Source organism: Phymastichus coffea, unplaced genomic scaffold (assembly GCF_024137745.1).
Source record: "Phymastichus coffea isolate CEN01 unplaced genomic scaffold, Cenicafe_Pcof_1.1 PCOF00109, whole genome shotgun sequence".
Classification (NCBI taxonomy): Eukaryota; Metazoa; Arthropoda; class Insecta; order Hymenoptera; family Eulophidae; genus Phymastichus; species Phymastichus coffea.
In genome coordinates this window covers 45,641-61,274 of record NW_026706920.1, presented here as the reverse complement: position 1 = coordinate 61,274, position 15,634 = coordinate 45,641, and the positions used below count along the sequence as shown (strand labels likewise).

Sequence of the window (15,634 nt, the reverse complement as noted above, 5' to 3'; positions counted from 1 at the left end):
TATGCGCGGGCGAATTTCCCAGAACGCGCCTAGTGGACGAACCGCCGGCAGCCGTCGCACAAAGCAGGGTAGGCGATAGCGATATGTATGAGAAACCTGCAGGCGTCTCCCCCTTGCTCCCTCTGCTTAGCACTATAACGTGCTGCAACGATATCAATCATCTGTCTCTGCCTATTTCAACACGGATGCAAAATCCAAGTACACATAGGCTAAGAGTTTTCTCCCTGATGAAATAGCAGCCTGACAATCAAGCCTCGGCTGTGTGAATCCATGTTATATGATATCAAACTAAATTATGCTAAAATTTCCATTGCTGATGCTTCATGTTCTTTCATGACAAAATTATTTCCATCAGTCGTTTTGTACGCTATAAGTACATACGTCTGGATTCTCATGAAGGAGAATCGATACGCATTTAAGTAATTACGAAATACAATTTAATAATTATTAACACTTGTCTGTTCATATTTATAAAGTAGCTATAAATTAAATTTTTATTTTGTTTTATTTCAGTTTTTAGTTGTTTTGACTATTGATATTGCAAAAAATAAACTACAACTTGATAATACCTCAAGTTAGTGTTTAATATTATAGAAAGCCTCAACCTACCACAACTCAGTAAAAACCAATCCAAGCTCTATGACTTGGCGTATATAAATCCAATATATTTTCATTCGTAGCTTAGGCCGTAGTGCTCATTCTAAATTTATCAGCACACGCCACGATCGCGGGCGAGCGCGTTGAAATGAAAGCATTGCAGCGTGTCGCACGTAGTTGCTATAGGCTCGATCGTAATACGGAAAACCTCATAGCTCTGTTGACGAACCTGTTATATTATTGATTCCAATTTGACCGGGCACTGCATTTTTCTCAGAAGCTTTTCGATTAAATTGTTGTTCATAATGTAGCTGCTCACTTCCTTTTCCCTGTTATTGCTTGTTTTTCTTGGAAATTCTCGTTTTGAATTTGCTTAGCATTAATCTTTTCTTAATATTCTGGATTGCTAGAATATGAACGGTCAGGTAATAAGTTTACAAAATAATAATGATAATTAACTTGAAATTCAACATCTTAAATGGCGACAGACGACACAAACTACATTATCGGGGCAGTATAATGAAGAAAAGAACAACAAATAGACTCCTAAATTTACCCAAAGCTTTAGATTCACAGATTGGCATATCAATCTAACGTAAGCTCTCTTTCCTTCTTTCTACCTCGGCTTTTAAATCACGACCATTAACAAGCCACACTAATTTTCTTAACGCCGCAATTACAACGCTGAAAATCGCATTGATCTCTTTCTCACTACTGCGGTTGCTAGCAGTAGCACTAGCGTACGCGCGTCCCAACAAAGCATTCACAAGGCGCGAAACACATCACTAGATGAGAGAGCGGAGAAGAGTGAAGGGAACGGGGCATTCAAGTCCAATTTCAAAGAGGCTCTCGACGATCGCAGTCACGTATTCCACTGCACCAACAGAGTGGGAGGAAGTTAATTTCTGTTCGAATGCGTCTTCGAGTGGCTTGTCCGACCAGATGTACGCTCTCACCCCTCCCCTTCTCTCTCTCTCTCTCTCTCTCTCTCTCTCTCTCGCGTGGCCGACCTTGTCGGACGATTACTAGCGGCGCCAGAACCTCGTCTACTTCACTCACTCAGAGAACTTAACCGACTTTGGCTTGGTTCTGACTTGCCCGCGGCCGACTGTAGCTAAAACCACCCACCGCCGAGAACTATACAGTTGGAGTGAGAGGGAAGGAGAGAGAAGAGCACTCTCGATATGAAGTGGTAATTATTTTGGGTTACCTTGAATCACGATACCTAAAGTGCGTGCGAATGCACCTAACTAATGTGACTTGATTATGCTAATGGAAGAGTTTAATTCATTTTTCTCTTCGATAATCCGTTGATCAAATAATTGAGTTAAAATACTTCCAAATACAATTAAAATACAATTACTTCCAAAATATATGTGGAATCAACTACTCTGGTCTCCCTATATCTCGTTTGAAAACGAGCCCAACTTCATTCAACTTCATTCTAAAATGCTTGAATAGCGCGACCAGCGCTAATGACTGGCAGTCATACAATTTCAGTCACAAAATTTTTCTTACTGCAGCTTGCGTATGCTGTTAAGGCAGCGCTAGGGCGAAAAATCGTGATAAGAGCAAAAGTACATAATCGTTGCATTAATCTAGTATTATAAAAACATGTACGCGTATCTAGGTGATACGAACGGTGTTACAGGCAAAGAAATCTTCAGTGAAAAATTTCTCATCGGTTACAATGACTCATGCTCCCTATGCTCGATCGTTTTTCGCGGTCCAGCGAAAAGCCACTTTAAAATTAACTCGATTAAAATTGAGGCTCCCTCTCTCACAGCGTTGGACGTACACACAGAGACGAGAGTAGGGCGTTGAGTGCGTTCTATCTCGTTGCGAGTTCGTCCCTAAAATTATCGGTCGTCCGGGGCCATTGATTACCAGCAGTAATTGCCATCGCTATGCTCCCTACTACTCTATGCTGAACCCTTTGCACTATCGCCCACACATATTCGCCATCAATAGATTTCTATACTATGGAACGGAACAGCAGTAATGGAGTAACCGATATGTTTTATGTTGCCGTATAAAGAGAACAAAAACATTTGCGATCGGTAATTTTGACAAGTGCCGTTAGAATCAGTAGGTTAATATCCTTTCAAAATATGACCTAAATTGAATAACTGAGCATTTAACTGTATATTTATTGTACACTATCTAAAAACTAGTGAAATCCGTGACGAGTTCAAAAAAATTTGTCTGCATTCTGAAAACGAAGCACATTTTGCATGAGTTAAAAAAACCACGAATACAAGGTGAAAATGCAAGTTTTGCGTTAGAGAACAAAGAAAAAATTATATAGTCTTTTTAGTTTGAACCTTTATAGCAACTTAACAATTTTCAAGCTATATCTAAGCGTATGGCCAGCGATCCTATATCTGAATCGTTTATGACGGCCATTCAAAATCGACGACTACGGGGCGATCGGTAGTCCGGCTCAAAGGCCTTTAAGCTACTAGAACAATGTGTTTGTACCTATATTCACCTACTCCTTTCGAATCTCCTTCTAGCCATAAACACTCAGCAAATTTCAACACCTCGTCATTCCTCAGTCTTTCGTGCGCTCTAACATATGCATATGCATCGGACTTTCTGTTTACACTAGACGGGGCATTACTCTGGCTGCTGGCCGCCCAGGCGTTTCTCATGCGAGCATAGTTGTGTATGTATGTGTATACATGTGCGCGTCGATTAGCATCTCGTAAGCGGGTCGTGCAGATCGATCTGCCAGGCAACGTCGCCGTCGTATGTATGCTCTCTCTCTCTCTCTCTCTCTCTTTCCCGCGCGCGCCCAGCCGTGATTTAATTTAACGATAAGCCACGACCAATTTAAGCTGCTTCCGTCGTATATACTACGCTCCTTTTTACCCCTCTGACATCAACCCTTTTGTCACATGATGAATTTCGTGACATCCCTTTTCTCGCCTTCTTGTAATTGCTTAACTACGCACAACGAAACAGCAAGAAAGTAAGAAAAAAAAACTTGAGTTATACGAATTGTTACGCTCGCTTCATATTCTAGCTGTTTGTTTGAATTAGGCGAAATGAAGTCGCTTCGTGCGCGCATCTGGTTATACGTTTGGCCAAACTCCATGCCTGCAGAGTTTGAATGAAACTGTGTACCCGAGCGAATGTTGCACTCAAAGTATCGATAATGCAAGCTTGATATATACAGTCCGGATAATGCCACAATTCTCTCAACATTATTGTCCTTTTGAACACATTGATGCACTATTAAGCCATGTTTATGAATTCTCGATGAAGCTTAAATGAATGCATCAAAGTGTTACGTTTTATATCAATGATTAAAATTGACAACAAATGAATTGTTTTATATTTTTCGAGTTTTATATTTTTCCAGTACATTCTAATTAAAATATACTCGTATTTCTAATAGTTACCGTTTTGTAAGCTTACTGCTGTTTCCACAACAACTTCCAATCTATGCAAAGCTTTATTCGCGTTGTCCATTCTTCGGATTTTCGCTACATGTCAATTAAAATTTAGACATTCATTTCTGAATAAAGCTTTCTACTTAAGCAGTGTTATTCATAGAAAATACAAAAATGTTCAACGCATTAAATATTTTTAATATAAAGTGAAAAATTATATTGAATAGTCACCTGAAGTGATATTCTTATTACAGTTCCGCCAGAGCAATTGACAATTTTGGACATGTGGGGACGGATACAAAATGGAACAGCAGGTCCTTACCTGGAAGGCGACAATCTCGCGCTAACTTGTCGTGTTACTGGTGGTATGTATACACATCAATACGTACTATTCAAGAAACGAGCACGTCAAAAGATTTCTCGACTTCCCTACTCTGTATGTAGTACACCCTTTGCATGACGCAATCGTTTGGCGCGCGAGCGCCAGTCCCTCGTTAACTCGCAAGGCATGACAAGCAGCAACAGCGACACGAGACACCTCATGGAAACAAGTTGCGGCAGAAACGTTTTAAACCTTTTTCCTCTTTGTATCGTGTGACAATCGTGCTGGGGATCACAATTTTCCCCTTGGTAACTAACGTGTCAAAGTGCAAAGTCAAATCTGTATGTATTATTTCTTTTTGAATGCATTATTTCAGTGTGAAACATTCGAGTCAAGGTTTTAGATTTACCAGAATAATAATCGTAATTTACGAGGGCTCCCTTTGTTATTAGAGAACATCATCGTAGGTGAGAAAACTTTTATATCATATCGACGTCCAACAGCGTCACCGTTTATTAAATCGACTCTTTTTCCTCGTTTCTCCTCCGGTGGTATGAGCCTGACTAAGTGAAAAGTTCTACTGCTAGTCTATCCAAGTATAAAGAGAGAAAGAGAAGAAGAAGCGAAGGCAGAGAAAGATAAAGAGGATTCGTAGAAGGGAGAAAGAGAGAGAGAGAGAGAGAGAGAGAGAGAGAGAGAGAGAGAGAGCAGAAGAGAAAGCAAGGGGATCGAGTTGGATGGCGAAGGGAAAAGCCAGTAGAACGAGCAGCTTCCTGGGGCTCTGTGTTTACTTTGGCAACTGAATCTAAATTTCTGTTTATAACTGCAGCAGCGTCCACAATCTTCCTTAAAAGATTATTTCTAAAGTCCTAGTGCCATTGACTGTATTTGTTGCTCTTTGCCTTGCGACTTCCTAATGTTTTGCTCTGCGGTGCATCCGCTTTTCTGCTTTTAGCCCTCGGAAACTCCCCAGGTCGTTACTTGTTTAGACTCTTTTTCAATTACTTTCAGCGATACTTTTATTTCTTCTTTTTGTTGCTTCAATAAGCTAAAAACTGCTAGTATTGTTTTAAATGAGAAATCTTTTCATTTCTCAAATATATAATTGGTTTCATTCACGCGAACGCTCGTAAACATGCACATACCACTTGCATTCTAACGACTGTTCAGTATTCTCGAGCAGTACACCTGACAAGATTGGCCAAACAGATAACGTCGACTCTCATAAATGAGCGACGCACCTGGCGGTATTCAAGTCGAAGGCGTGCATGCATCACAGCATCTCGGGGCCGAGTGTATAACGTCCTGACCTGGCAGTCCTCATTTTCTCTAGTTGATGTGTCTCGACACAACTTCGATGTACCGACCGCTACCACGGCTCTTTTCACTGCATAATCCGCGAGCAATCTTATGCAAACTCGCGCTATGAGTAACTTCCAAAGAGCTACTACACTCGCGCGCACGTCGTCTGCAGCTATCATGGCCATTCAGCAAGACACATCACGCAGCTGACACGTTAACGTTGGCATCGAGCACGTCCGCAGACCATCTACGCAATATTCCATACCGCGCCGTGACCTACCTCCTCCCACGTTCGACTGTGTCTACCTGCATGTCTCGCCGACATTCGCCTATCTGTTTCATTAGCTAGCTGCTTGCCGCATTTAATTTGCTGGACCTAATTGCCATCGTCGCCCATACCTTCCTATCTTCGCGCTCGCGCACGTCTCTGTGTGATTTAACACGATGACATACAATTATGCCGACCAATCCTCGGTCGCGGGTTTCGGAGAGTTTTAGATGTTTACTTAAATGTGATTCTGAGAACATGCGATATCGCCACTTTTGCGGCGGAAGATGTTAAATGGTACACAAACGTTACTTGGACAGTGATAAGGACTGTCTTTATTGCTTTTGTATCATTGCATTCTAGCATATTCTAATCAATTTTTCCTCGTAGACAATCGTTGTGGGAGAAAAATAGATCAATCATATCTTTAACTTAAAACGTTCTAATTTTACGATAGCTGTAAGTGACAGGGTTCATTAACATAACTTCGCACAGAACAGACGAAAGTTTATAGATTATAACTTTGGGAGAATTAAATTAATTGAGATGATCCATTTTCTATTAGCCTTTGAATGTTTGTCGAGAGAAACTTATTCCATTTCAAAATTCTGTACTCTCCAAAAGTTTGCGCGCGCGCAAGCTATTGATTTTCATTCGTTCCGCATGCTTTTGTGAGAAGAGCGCCGAGGTTTCGACTGTTTGCTCTGTCGCTAGCGAGGAGTTTTCGTCTAATTAGGTATGCGAAACTCGCCGAACTTTACTCTTAATTAAAGATCGTGTAAAATTTATGACAAGCTACACGAGTTACTAGGCTGCGAAGAAAAGGGGTCGGAAGCCAAGCTAAGTAATTTGATTCTGCGGGCAGAGAGTAAGACAGCGGATCGCATTGAAACATTTATCAAGTTCGGAGTATGCATGTGCGTGTCGGTCATTTGTCGAATTACAGGGATGTTAACGACAAAGTTTGAGCTGCCAAAGTTAGCCGCGAGAAGCGAAAACCAAATTATTTGAAAAAAAAAAATTAGCCGAGTTTTTAGGTCAGCCGCGCGCGTCTCGGATATCCGCGCTATCTCTTCCCAACGCGCTACTTTACTCTCAGAGCTGGATCAAGGCGGCTCCAAGTACCTAATTGCAAAGGATCTCAGCTGAAAGCGTGAGAAAAATCACAGCTCCGGGGTGCCGCCTTCCTTCCTTACCCAAGCTTTTTCTTGTTTTTTTCTCTCTCCTTACTCATAGTATCTACCATGCTTTACAAACTTGCACCTAATTCACTTTCATTTGGATCTAGTTGATGCGCTTCGTTTCTTTTCGCTCGCTGGTAAATAATGAAAACAAATTGATTAAGATGGAAGTAGTACTTTTGTAGCGTGTCTGTGTTAAAGTATACCCAATGTTTACTTCTCTCAAATTTACGTTTTTTTCGGAAACTTTCAGTGAGATCGACATAATTAATGAACTACTGAAATTTCAGTTATTTATTGCATTAGAATTGTATTCGAAACGTATTTTAATTTGAGATATATTTATATATACGTCGCGTTACTCTCAACTCAAATTAGACTTCATATCTACCGCACTCTTCTTATTAAGCTCCGTCATGGTAAAAATTTCCTAAATAGAAGAGACAAAGTTCGATGTACATGTATATATATACATAGAAGCTTAATCAACGCCTCGGGTCCGACATAATATTTAGCCTGTTTAATTTTTTTTTTTCGTGCTAACGAACAGCCAGCAGTCATCAAAGCCCAGCGAGTAATCACAAAAACGTATAAGGAAAAATAAAACCGGGCAGAAAATAACATAGCCGAGCGAAATTGAAGCTTACTCGCTGAAAACGAGATAGCCAGATAAATATTTCTGCGCATGGCTCCTTGATCTCACAGAACGGCATGCCGTTCGGCAGCCCGCTCTTTTTCTCGTATCGCGCATCCAGGTTCATCTGTTTTCCCCTGTGCTTATCTATTTCTTGCTGGGGCTTGAAAGTGCACGAGTACAGAAGAAATTGTCTTTTTAAAATGCAAGACAAGAACTGAATGAGCGAAGAAACTCACTTAAGCTCCTCTTGCTGGAGCTACAGAACGCCTGTATAACGCGCAGTTATAACGGCGGAATGCGAAAGGAAAAGGGGGAGTGAGAACCGAGGAGCTTTTCCTGCGCCCGAGCGTAAAAAGAACAAATTGCGGACGTTACCCCGTTACGGATGCCTCAGCAGCCTGATTATGGGCCAAATTAGTTATGACAATGGCTCGAATAATTAAAGAGACTTAGTTGGCTTGGAAAAAATAGGTATTTCGTTTTTTTATAATTTTGTTGAAAATTAATCTATTGCTAGAAAAAAACAATCATAAACAATTGGTATACTTATTGAGAAACTATACTTTGAACTTTTCATAGGAAAGCTTAAACTTTTATTATTTGCTTAAAATTCCTTCATTTTATATATTAAAGAATTATTATACTCGCGGCATTGCAATATTATTATATAATTTTGTTCATATGCCTTGCGTACCGTGTACTATTATAGGCATGCGGGTGGGTGCGTGTTCTATATAGCCTTAGCAAGGAACCTTCGAACATATGTGTAACCCACATTGGAAGGAAATACCAGATTCTCTCAACCTCGATTCCTTCCTTACTCTCGGTATGCCATCATTGGAAATGCTCGATGTTGCTCACTTCGTGCCGAATATGAAACCAGACTAATCGCCGAATCAGGTAGGCCAACACACGTGTTAGGAAACCCAACGGTCGACCACCGGTTCGCCACGATGCATCGCCATAAAGAAAAAAATAACTGAGCTAGTACACTGGACGAGGAGTCAGTCTCTCGAGAGAATCCGTGTTTTATGGATGTACAACCGAGCACTAAGTCTCTAGTGTTCTGTGTAATCTTTCTAGACACGAATTCACACGCGTGACGTTTTATCACGTACGTTTATTCCGTTTTGTGTATCCGCATTGACCTCTCTATTTATGTGAAGTGTGAATAACAACGATGCTTATATATAGAAAAAAGAGGCTGTTGAGGGCCCATCAGCTCCTCTAAGGTGTTACCGAGAAACCGTAGCCGCCTTCAATTTGGCAATTTTGGACGCATCATAATGAGAGCTGTTCCCGTCTCCGAGAGGTCGGAATCAGGTGCGTCACAGTTGTCACCGGAACTACTTCCCCTCTCGATCATAATTGTACTAGCGTCATCCGCAACGATTTGAGGTAAGAGATATCTCCGCAAGCGCGTCGAATTAGTCATTCGATCCCTGTTATTGTACAGGTTGTGCGAGCCGTTTTCAATATTTTCCTTATACTCCTGTAATTTTCTTCTTCGATTTCTTCATTCCCGTATTAATTTTTATTTTTTATGAATTGTAAACCTTTATTCACGTGACAACTGAAAAGACAATTGAAGACGAGCCTCTGAAATTGATGATAAACCACAGCTCCCAGGTAAACTCACCTGCGTATCTAGTTGGTCGCGCGCGAAAAAGCGAAGCTGTTTCGAGCTCGTTCTTTTTGTGTCCATTGCTAAATGCGTGTACTTGATCCTAAGCATGTCTCCCATTTGCCGTTTTTTCGCTCGCATTAACAAATAAGCATGTACTATCAGCTTTATTTTGGTTATGATCCCTCATATTCGACGTGTTTTTATTGCTGTTTTCGCTTTTTTCAGACATTTATCTCTGACAGTACTTAAAGTGACACACTTAACTTATTTTCAGGTATTTATATTTTTTAGATTAACATTGGTTTTCGACATTGATATTGATTACTTTTATTTAAAGAAACTCATCTTGTCAATAATTTCGTTTTGAGATGTTACTATAATTATTAACTTTTTGGTAAAAATCTTTTAAAGATTGATTAATCAATTCATATTCAAAATTGTTGTTAATATACATTTATTTTATCCTTGCTTTTAATAATGTTTTTACTTTTAATAATGTTTTTACTTTTAATAATGCTTTTTAATAATCTCAAATTTTGCTTTTAATAATGCCGGTTGTGACTAGCACATATTATAAAACCATTGAAAGTTATAAAAAGCACTCAAATAAGTTAAATTAAAACTTACCAAATCACCAGCACATTGTTTATTCTTTGTTTTTCAATTATAAAGCTTAAAATAAAATTAAAGTTGCTTTTAAAACGCTTCAGCGTAAACTGAAAATTCTAACATTCTTAGTAAAATTCAGTATTCGCCTAAAATTTCACAGAAACTTTAAAGTATACTCGAAGAGCCGAGTTTGTATAAGTTAGTTTGCGTGGCTTCGATGGATGAAGAAAAGTTTTTCACGTATAGGAAACACTGCGAATTGGCTTTAAATATAGGCCTAAGAAAACGTTTAACCGATGGGGGAGTAGCGCTCGATAGACGTAAACGCATGAATTGTGGGCTCAATAATTCCCACTGTATTGCGTTATTATTACGTGAGTGTATGTGTGTTTTTTCCTCTCATCCAGCGTATTGTCTCCGCTTTCGAGTACGGACGCAGGGTGCCAACTTTACCTACTAAATAATTGAAGCTAACGTCGGTATTTATTGTCAGACTTATGATCAATATATGGACTGTGGTGTGTAAAGAATTGCCAAGTACACATCATGCGTGTTTTATTGTACGTAAGACGGAAAACATCGATTTTTAACGTAAAGAAATTGCATTTTGTAATATACAATGCACCAACACTTTAGCTTGTAGTCTGAGTCGCTATAGTTGAAATTAAAAATAACTCAATTCTTTCCAGCGAATATTACCGAGGATAAGTCAGATACAAGCTGCTGCATATTGAATAATTAATTAGAACATTAGTTACACGCTCTAAAATGAATCCATCTCTATTTTACTGTTGTATGCGTACGTGTAAAATAAGTATGGTATCCATTTCAAGTACGCGATTATGTTTCATAAAAAGACAACATGCGCTCTCAAAAGGCAATGAAAGTTTAATTTCAAAAGTGCTAAGAGGCACAAATTCTACTACACTACACCGCAGCTTCCGCACTTTAACTAAAGCACCGAGGGTTCCCGTTTTTTCCTTTTATTAGGCGAGACTATAGTATAACAATGCGCAAAGTGTCTCTCAACGAAGTGACAGGATGTCTATTAAAAACATAGAAAAAAAGCTTTTGCGACTACTCATTAAAATTTCGTGCGTTGACGCTCGTGTATATATTTTATTTTCATATGTGCAAATGCAAATGATAAAATTTCATGAATAATCAGAAAAAGTATTGATCTTTTGGTTTTATACATATTTATTTATTGCAATTGTGACTATAAAGAACGATCAAAATCTTTTCATCGATATTCACATTAGTTATTAGAAATAAATTATTAAGAAATTGATTAATGTTGTTGAAAAATTCAAAGATAAAATGTATTGAAATGTACTGGAAAATAATGAATTATAATTCAATCTCAAGATTTTAAATAATACTTCGATATCTTGCTAACTTAATAAAAACTTTAAAAAAAATTTAATAACAACATTATTACGTTCAGTAATGCATATATTAAAATTAACGAGATCAACTGTAACAATAATAATAAATAATCATAAAGTTGACCTCTTTGTACATGACATCTAAACGTATTAAACGCATTTACATCCAGAATAAAATGTAAAAATTACAGTGCCTGTTTTAAAGAAGTAAGTTTATGAATATGGTGGTTATCCGTAATATAAATAAATAGTAATGAAAATATTGCTCAGCTGTAAACTTTGTTGTTAGTACAACGACATCTTTTACCGATGATTTTAAATTTAATACTCCTTTCTTTATTTCAACTTTTGAAAACTTTTGATACCTAAGTAACATTACTCTCATGCCACATTTATTGTCACAAGACAAGAAAAATCAATAGCCTGAAGCTTAAAATACGAGCAACTATAAAGTCATATCGCAGCAAACACAGATATTCTTCAGTCTCCTCGGGAAACTACACCGAATAGCGGTAAGTCGAGGTTTGGTTGGTAGATAGAGAGAAAGCGCTTAATTCGTAAGCCCGAGCGCGAGCGTTTACGTTAGTACTTGAAGGAGGGAAGGGGGTTGCAGACCTGGAGGGCGTTGACTTTAACTGCTGGACTCTAACGAAACTTCCTTCTTGCTCGGCCAAAATCATATAGTCATGTCTCTATCTCTCGTCCTCTACCAATCTATACTCAAAGCCGCGGTCACGCTTTATCTTCCGGAAAATTTTAATCCGCGAGCGTATCTTCCGGGTTTAGAGTTGAACGCTTCGGGCCAATGTTTGCATATATGCTCAACACACGACGCGCGCTTGGTTTGCTGATTTTAATTCCTCATTACTTCTCTCTCTCTCTCTCTCTCTCTCACACACACACACACACCCTCTCTTTCTCTCTACTTTTGTTTTACAGATATATCGATACCTATGCTCTTGAGGAGGATAGAATGAGAGGTGTACAACGGGAAAAAAATAACAAGCGACTAGGGAATTTCCTTATAAGCCCTTGTTATGAGCTTCGAGTCTTTAAGGAAGTTCCGCGGCAAACTTTAAATTTAAGGCTAAATCTCAGCAAAGTTTTTTTATTATAAATTCATGGACGATACTTGCAGTAATAGCGCTTGTGCCGTAATTTATCTTAATTGTTAATTCGAGAGAAAAGCTCTCCTCTGTGGCACGCTACGTGATTTTTTTGCTTTTTATCTTTCTTGCCTTTGTTTCATTCGAACTTACGGTCAAACTTTAGATTAAAAAATTGCTCACTCAGACGGAAAGTATCTGCTGCGTATACAGCCGACTGTTCGAAGTAGCGGCTTGCGATACTATCATTCTGTAATCGAAGGATTTAATTAAAAACGACATACATCCTATTCGATTTCTGATATGTACAGGTGCATATTTGTTTGTTGTTTCTACTCTATTTTAACTAGCATAGTACGATTGAAAATTTGTGAACGATGCTGTTATCATCATTTTTCGAAGTAACAGAGTGTACAACGTAAATTAGATTTCTTTTCTCTCCTGATCCTTACGCATACTAAACTGGCACTCCGCTAAAGCTGCGCAGTTTCAAAACAAAGCATTAAAGTTTTTGCTTGAGACTAAATATCAGCGGTAAAATCGCTGAAAATCTTATTGTTTACAGATAAGAACGAGAGTTTATCGTGGTAAAACGCAGCTAAAACCAGATAGAAAAGCTCGAGCGTGCATCGAGTGAGCGCGCGCGCAAGTTGACAAGCGTAATGTAGTTAAAGCGCAATCCGCGCGACGAAGTGTTTCGTGAATAACAATGATGCCGCTTGCGTAGGTTCAAGCCAATCCACTCCCATGAGCGCTGCAGGCTCCGAGATCCGCGCGCGGGTAATTTTAAGAGTAGTTTCACCCGACCTTTATCTGCTAAATTAAATGGTGATTTCCCGGTCTACGCGGCATCGTGAATAACAATGCGACCTGATATGGAAACTATCCCTTTGCTTTTCGTTCTCTCACGCCTGCTGCTATCGTGCTACTACTCTATTACCAAAGTATAATCAACTATTTCCTTTGCGCTCGCAGATCGCTAAAATCGTCGCTTTATTCAAACTCTCGTAATTGATTGATGAGGGCTAGACTCGTGTTCATCAAAAGTTACATCCAATTTTAAACCAAAATAACGCACGTTCACTACTTGTAGTGTTCACCCTTTCTAAAAATCAACAGCAACGTTTTGTATCCCGCCATTCATTCGTAAAAAATATAAATCGCTTCGAGGCTACATGTACATCAGCTTGGTTTGAAATATTTTTCAAAAGTGAAATAAGTGCAAGCTCGGCTCTTCCCATCCTCGCTGCTAATTATAGCAAACGAAGCTCTATTCTTTCTTTCCCGCGTACTCTTCTTAATTTTACTCGTTAAATAAAAAAGTAATAAATGCAACTAGCGCAAAAGAAGTAAAGCAAAAATTAACCGAGTCCCTATATTCAGGACGCGCAGGTATAACGAATGGATACGGCCAATTTTAATGGCTTAATTAAATGCACTTGCGCCCGCTTCTAAAAACGACAAATAAAATCCAATGGAAATAATGTTGTCCATAAAGGCTGTTCTGCAGTAACGCGCGCAATTAAATTGAGCATTTGAATTTTACTGGAGTCACCCTCGCTATACTCGCTCTGGTCTGCCATCGATTCGCGCCTCGACGAATAAACTCTTTAATCTCGGCTAGAAAAAAAATGACCTAATGACGCTGACTAACGACGCAACGCGTAAAATATTTGTAAATCAAAACGACGAGTCGCAATGAAGCAGCGAACGACTTTACCAAATGTTTCGTTAATAAAACATGCAGCACGTCGAATTGTGTTGGAGTCAACTGCCATCGCCATTCGGAAAGTTGCCATGTTAAAAATTTGGCTAATAACAAAGTTAATGGTATTGCCAAGAGTTACTTCATGGTGAGTTACAATATTCTAGGCTAATTTTACGATGCAAAGCGGAGTTTGTTTCTTTTTCAATCAATTTGATTAAATAATTCGAGAAGTCACCCTTTCAAATTATTTAATCAATGATTTCACACGAATTTCGAAGGAACAGAAGAAGAAGCTTTTGGCGTTTTAGCACTGCAATATTGATAGAAAGCTACGAGGTAGAGGAGAGGGCGAGTAAGCGACGGAGTATGGTGGCCTCTTTTTATGAGCTTCTTAGAAATTTATAAGAGAGCTGAGTACAACGAGGGTGTGCTACTGTTCTAAAGTTTTCGGTGCTTTTTGTGTGTTGCAGGGAAGCCTGAACCTACGGTCAGATGGTATGTCAATGGCAGACTTAAAAACGATGACTCTTATGAGAGCACTGCTGGTGACGTCATTGAGAAAAAGTGAGTTGAAGTTTCATCATTACTGAACTTATTATCAAACTTTTTAAATTTAAAACATTGGAATTATTGCTTACTTCGATATATTAATCAAAGTTTTAATTTGTTATCGAGAAGTCGTATTTGTTCATCAATGTTGAATGAAGTAAAATATAAGTTTTCTGTTCTAAAATAAATTTTCTCGCTTTAATCGCGTTATTTCTTTCGAACATATAATGACGCGAGTAAAATAACGTAAGCTGTTAAACATCTATCGATGTAATTCATCTTTAAAAATAATAATGTCGAAAAATGTAATTCTGTGATTTATACTTATTTCATTTTTTTCTTATTCTTATCTTATTTTTAAAATCCAATATGATAGAAGTTATCTGACACTGCCAGACTGAAAGATTTTTTATTTTTCTAAATTGAAAAATGGTTTCGAAAAAGAATATCAATAGATAAAATTAAATTATTTATTTTTCAGATTAACTGTAAACTCGCTGAATAGGTCCCATCTGTTTTCTAACTTTACATGTCAAGCCCATAACACGGAACTAGTTGAGCCAAAACAAGTGTCTTTGATTCTCGATTTAAATCGTAAGTATGATTTTGTGATTGTAAAGTAATTAACATCTATGAATGGAGTATCGCATTCAATATTTTTACGAAAAGATGCTTTGAAAAAAAAGCGTAATACGTTTGAAACGGATTTTCCACGCGTCAGACAATCGTCATACTGTCTAAAAGTGATTTGCATCGGGCTCTGTGATTGATTCTCACTGCACCGATCGATGCCTATTTTCTGTTTGAAATTCGGTATGATGACATTTTTTCTCTTTTTTTTCGATTCACAACCACAAAAGAAATTTAAATGAACTTCAATAATCATAACTGCCGTTTGGCAAAAAATTGTAACAAGTATTTTCTGGTATAATTGTTTCCCTT

The 15,634-nt window shown here is 38.5% G+C and overlaps 1 protein-coding gene across 1 annotated transcript in view; it reads left to right on the top strand.

Annotated features, from left to right (window-relative positions):
* Positions 1 to 15,634, top strand: part of LOC131670369 (B-cell receptor CD22-like) — a gene marked incomplete at its 3' end in the record, with an annotated part of 212,117 nt that overhangs the window by 151,787 nt on the left and 44,696 nt on the right. The window contains exons 4-6 of the mRNA XM_058945909.1: positions 4,250 to 4,360; positions 14,614 to 14,707; positions 15,174 to 15,286. Of these exons, the coding sequence (XP_058801892.1) occupies positions 4,250 to 4,360; positions 14,614 to 14,707; positions 15,174 to 15,286 (318 nt within the window). The remainder of the gene's footprint in view (positions 1 to 4,249; positions 4,361 to 14,613; positions 14,708 to 15,173; positions 15,287 to 15,634) is intronic.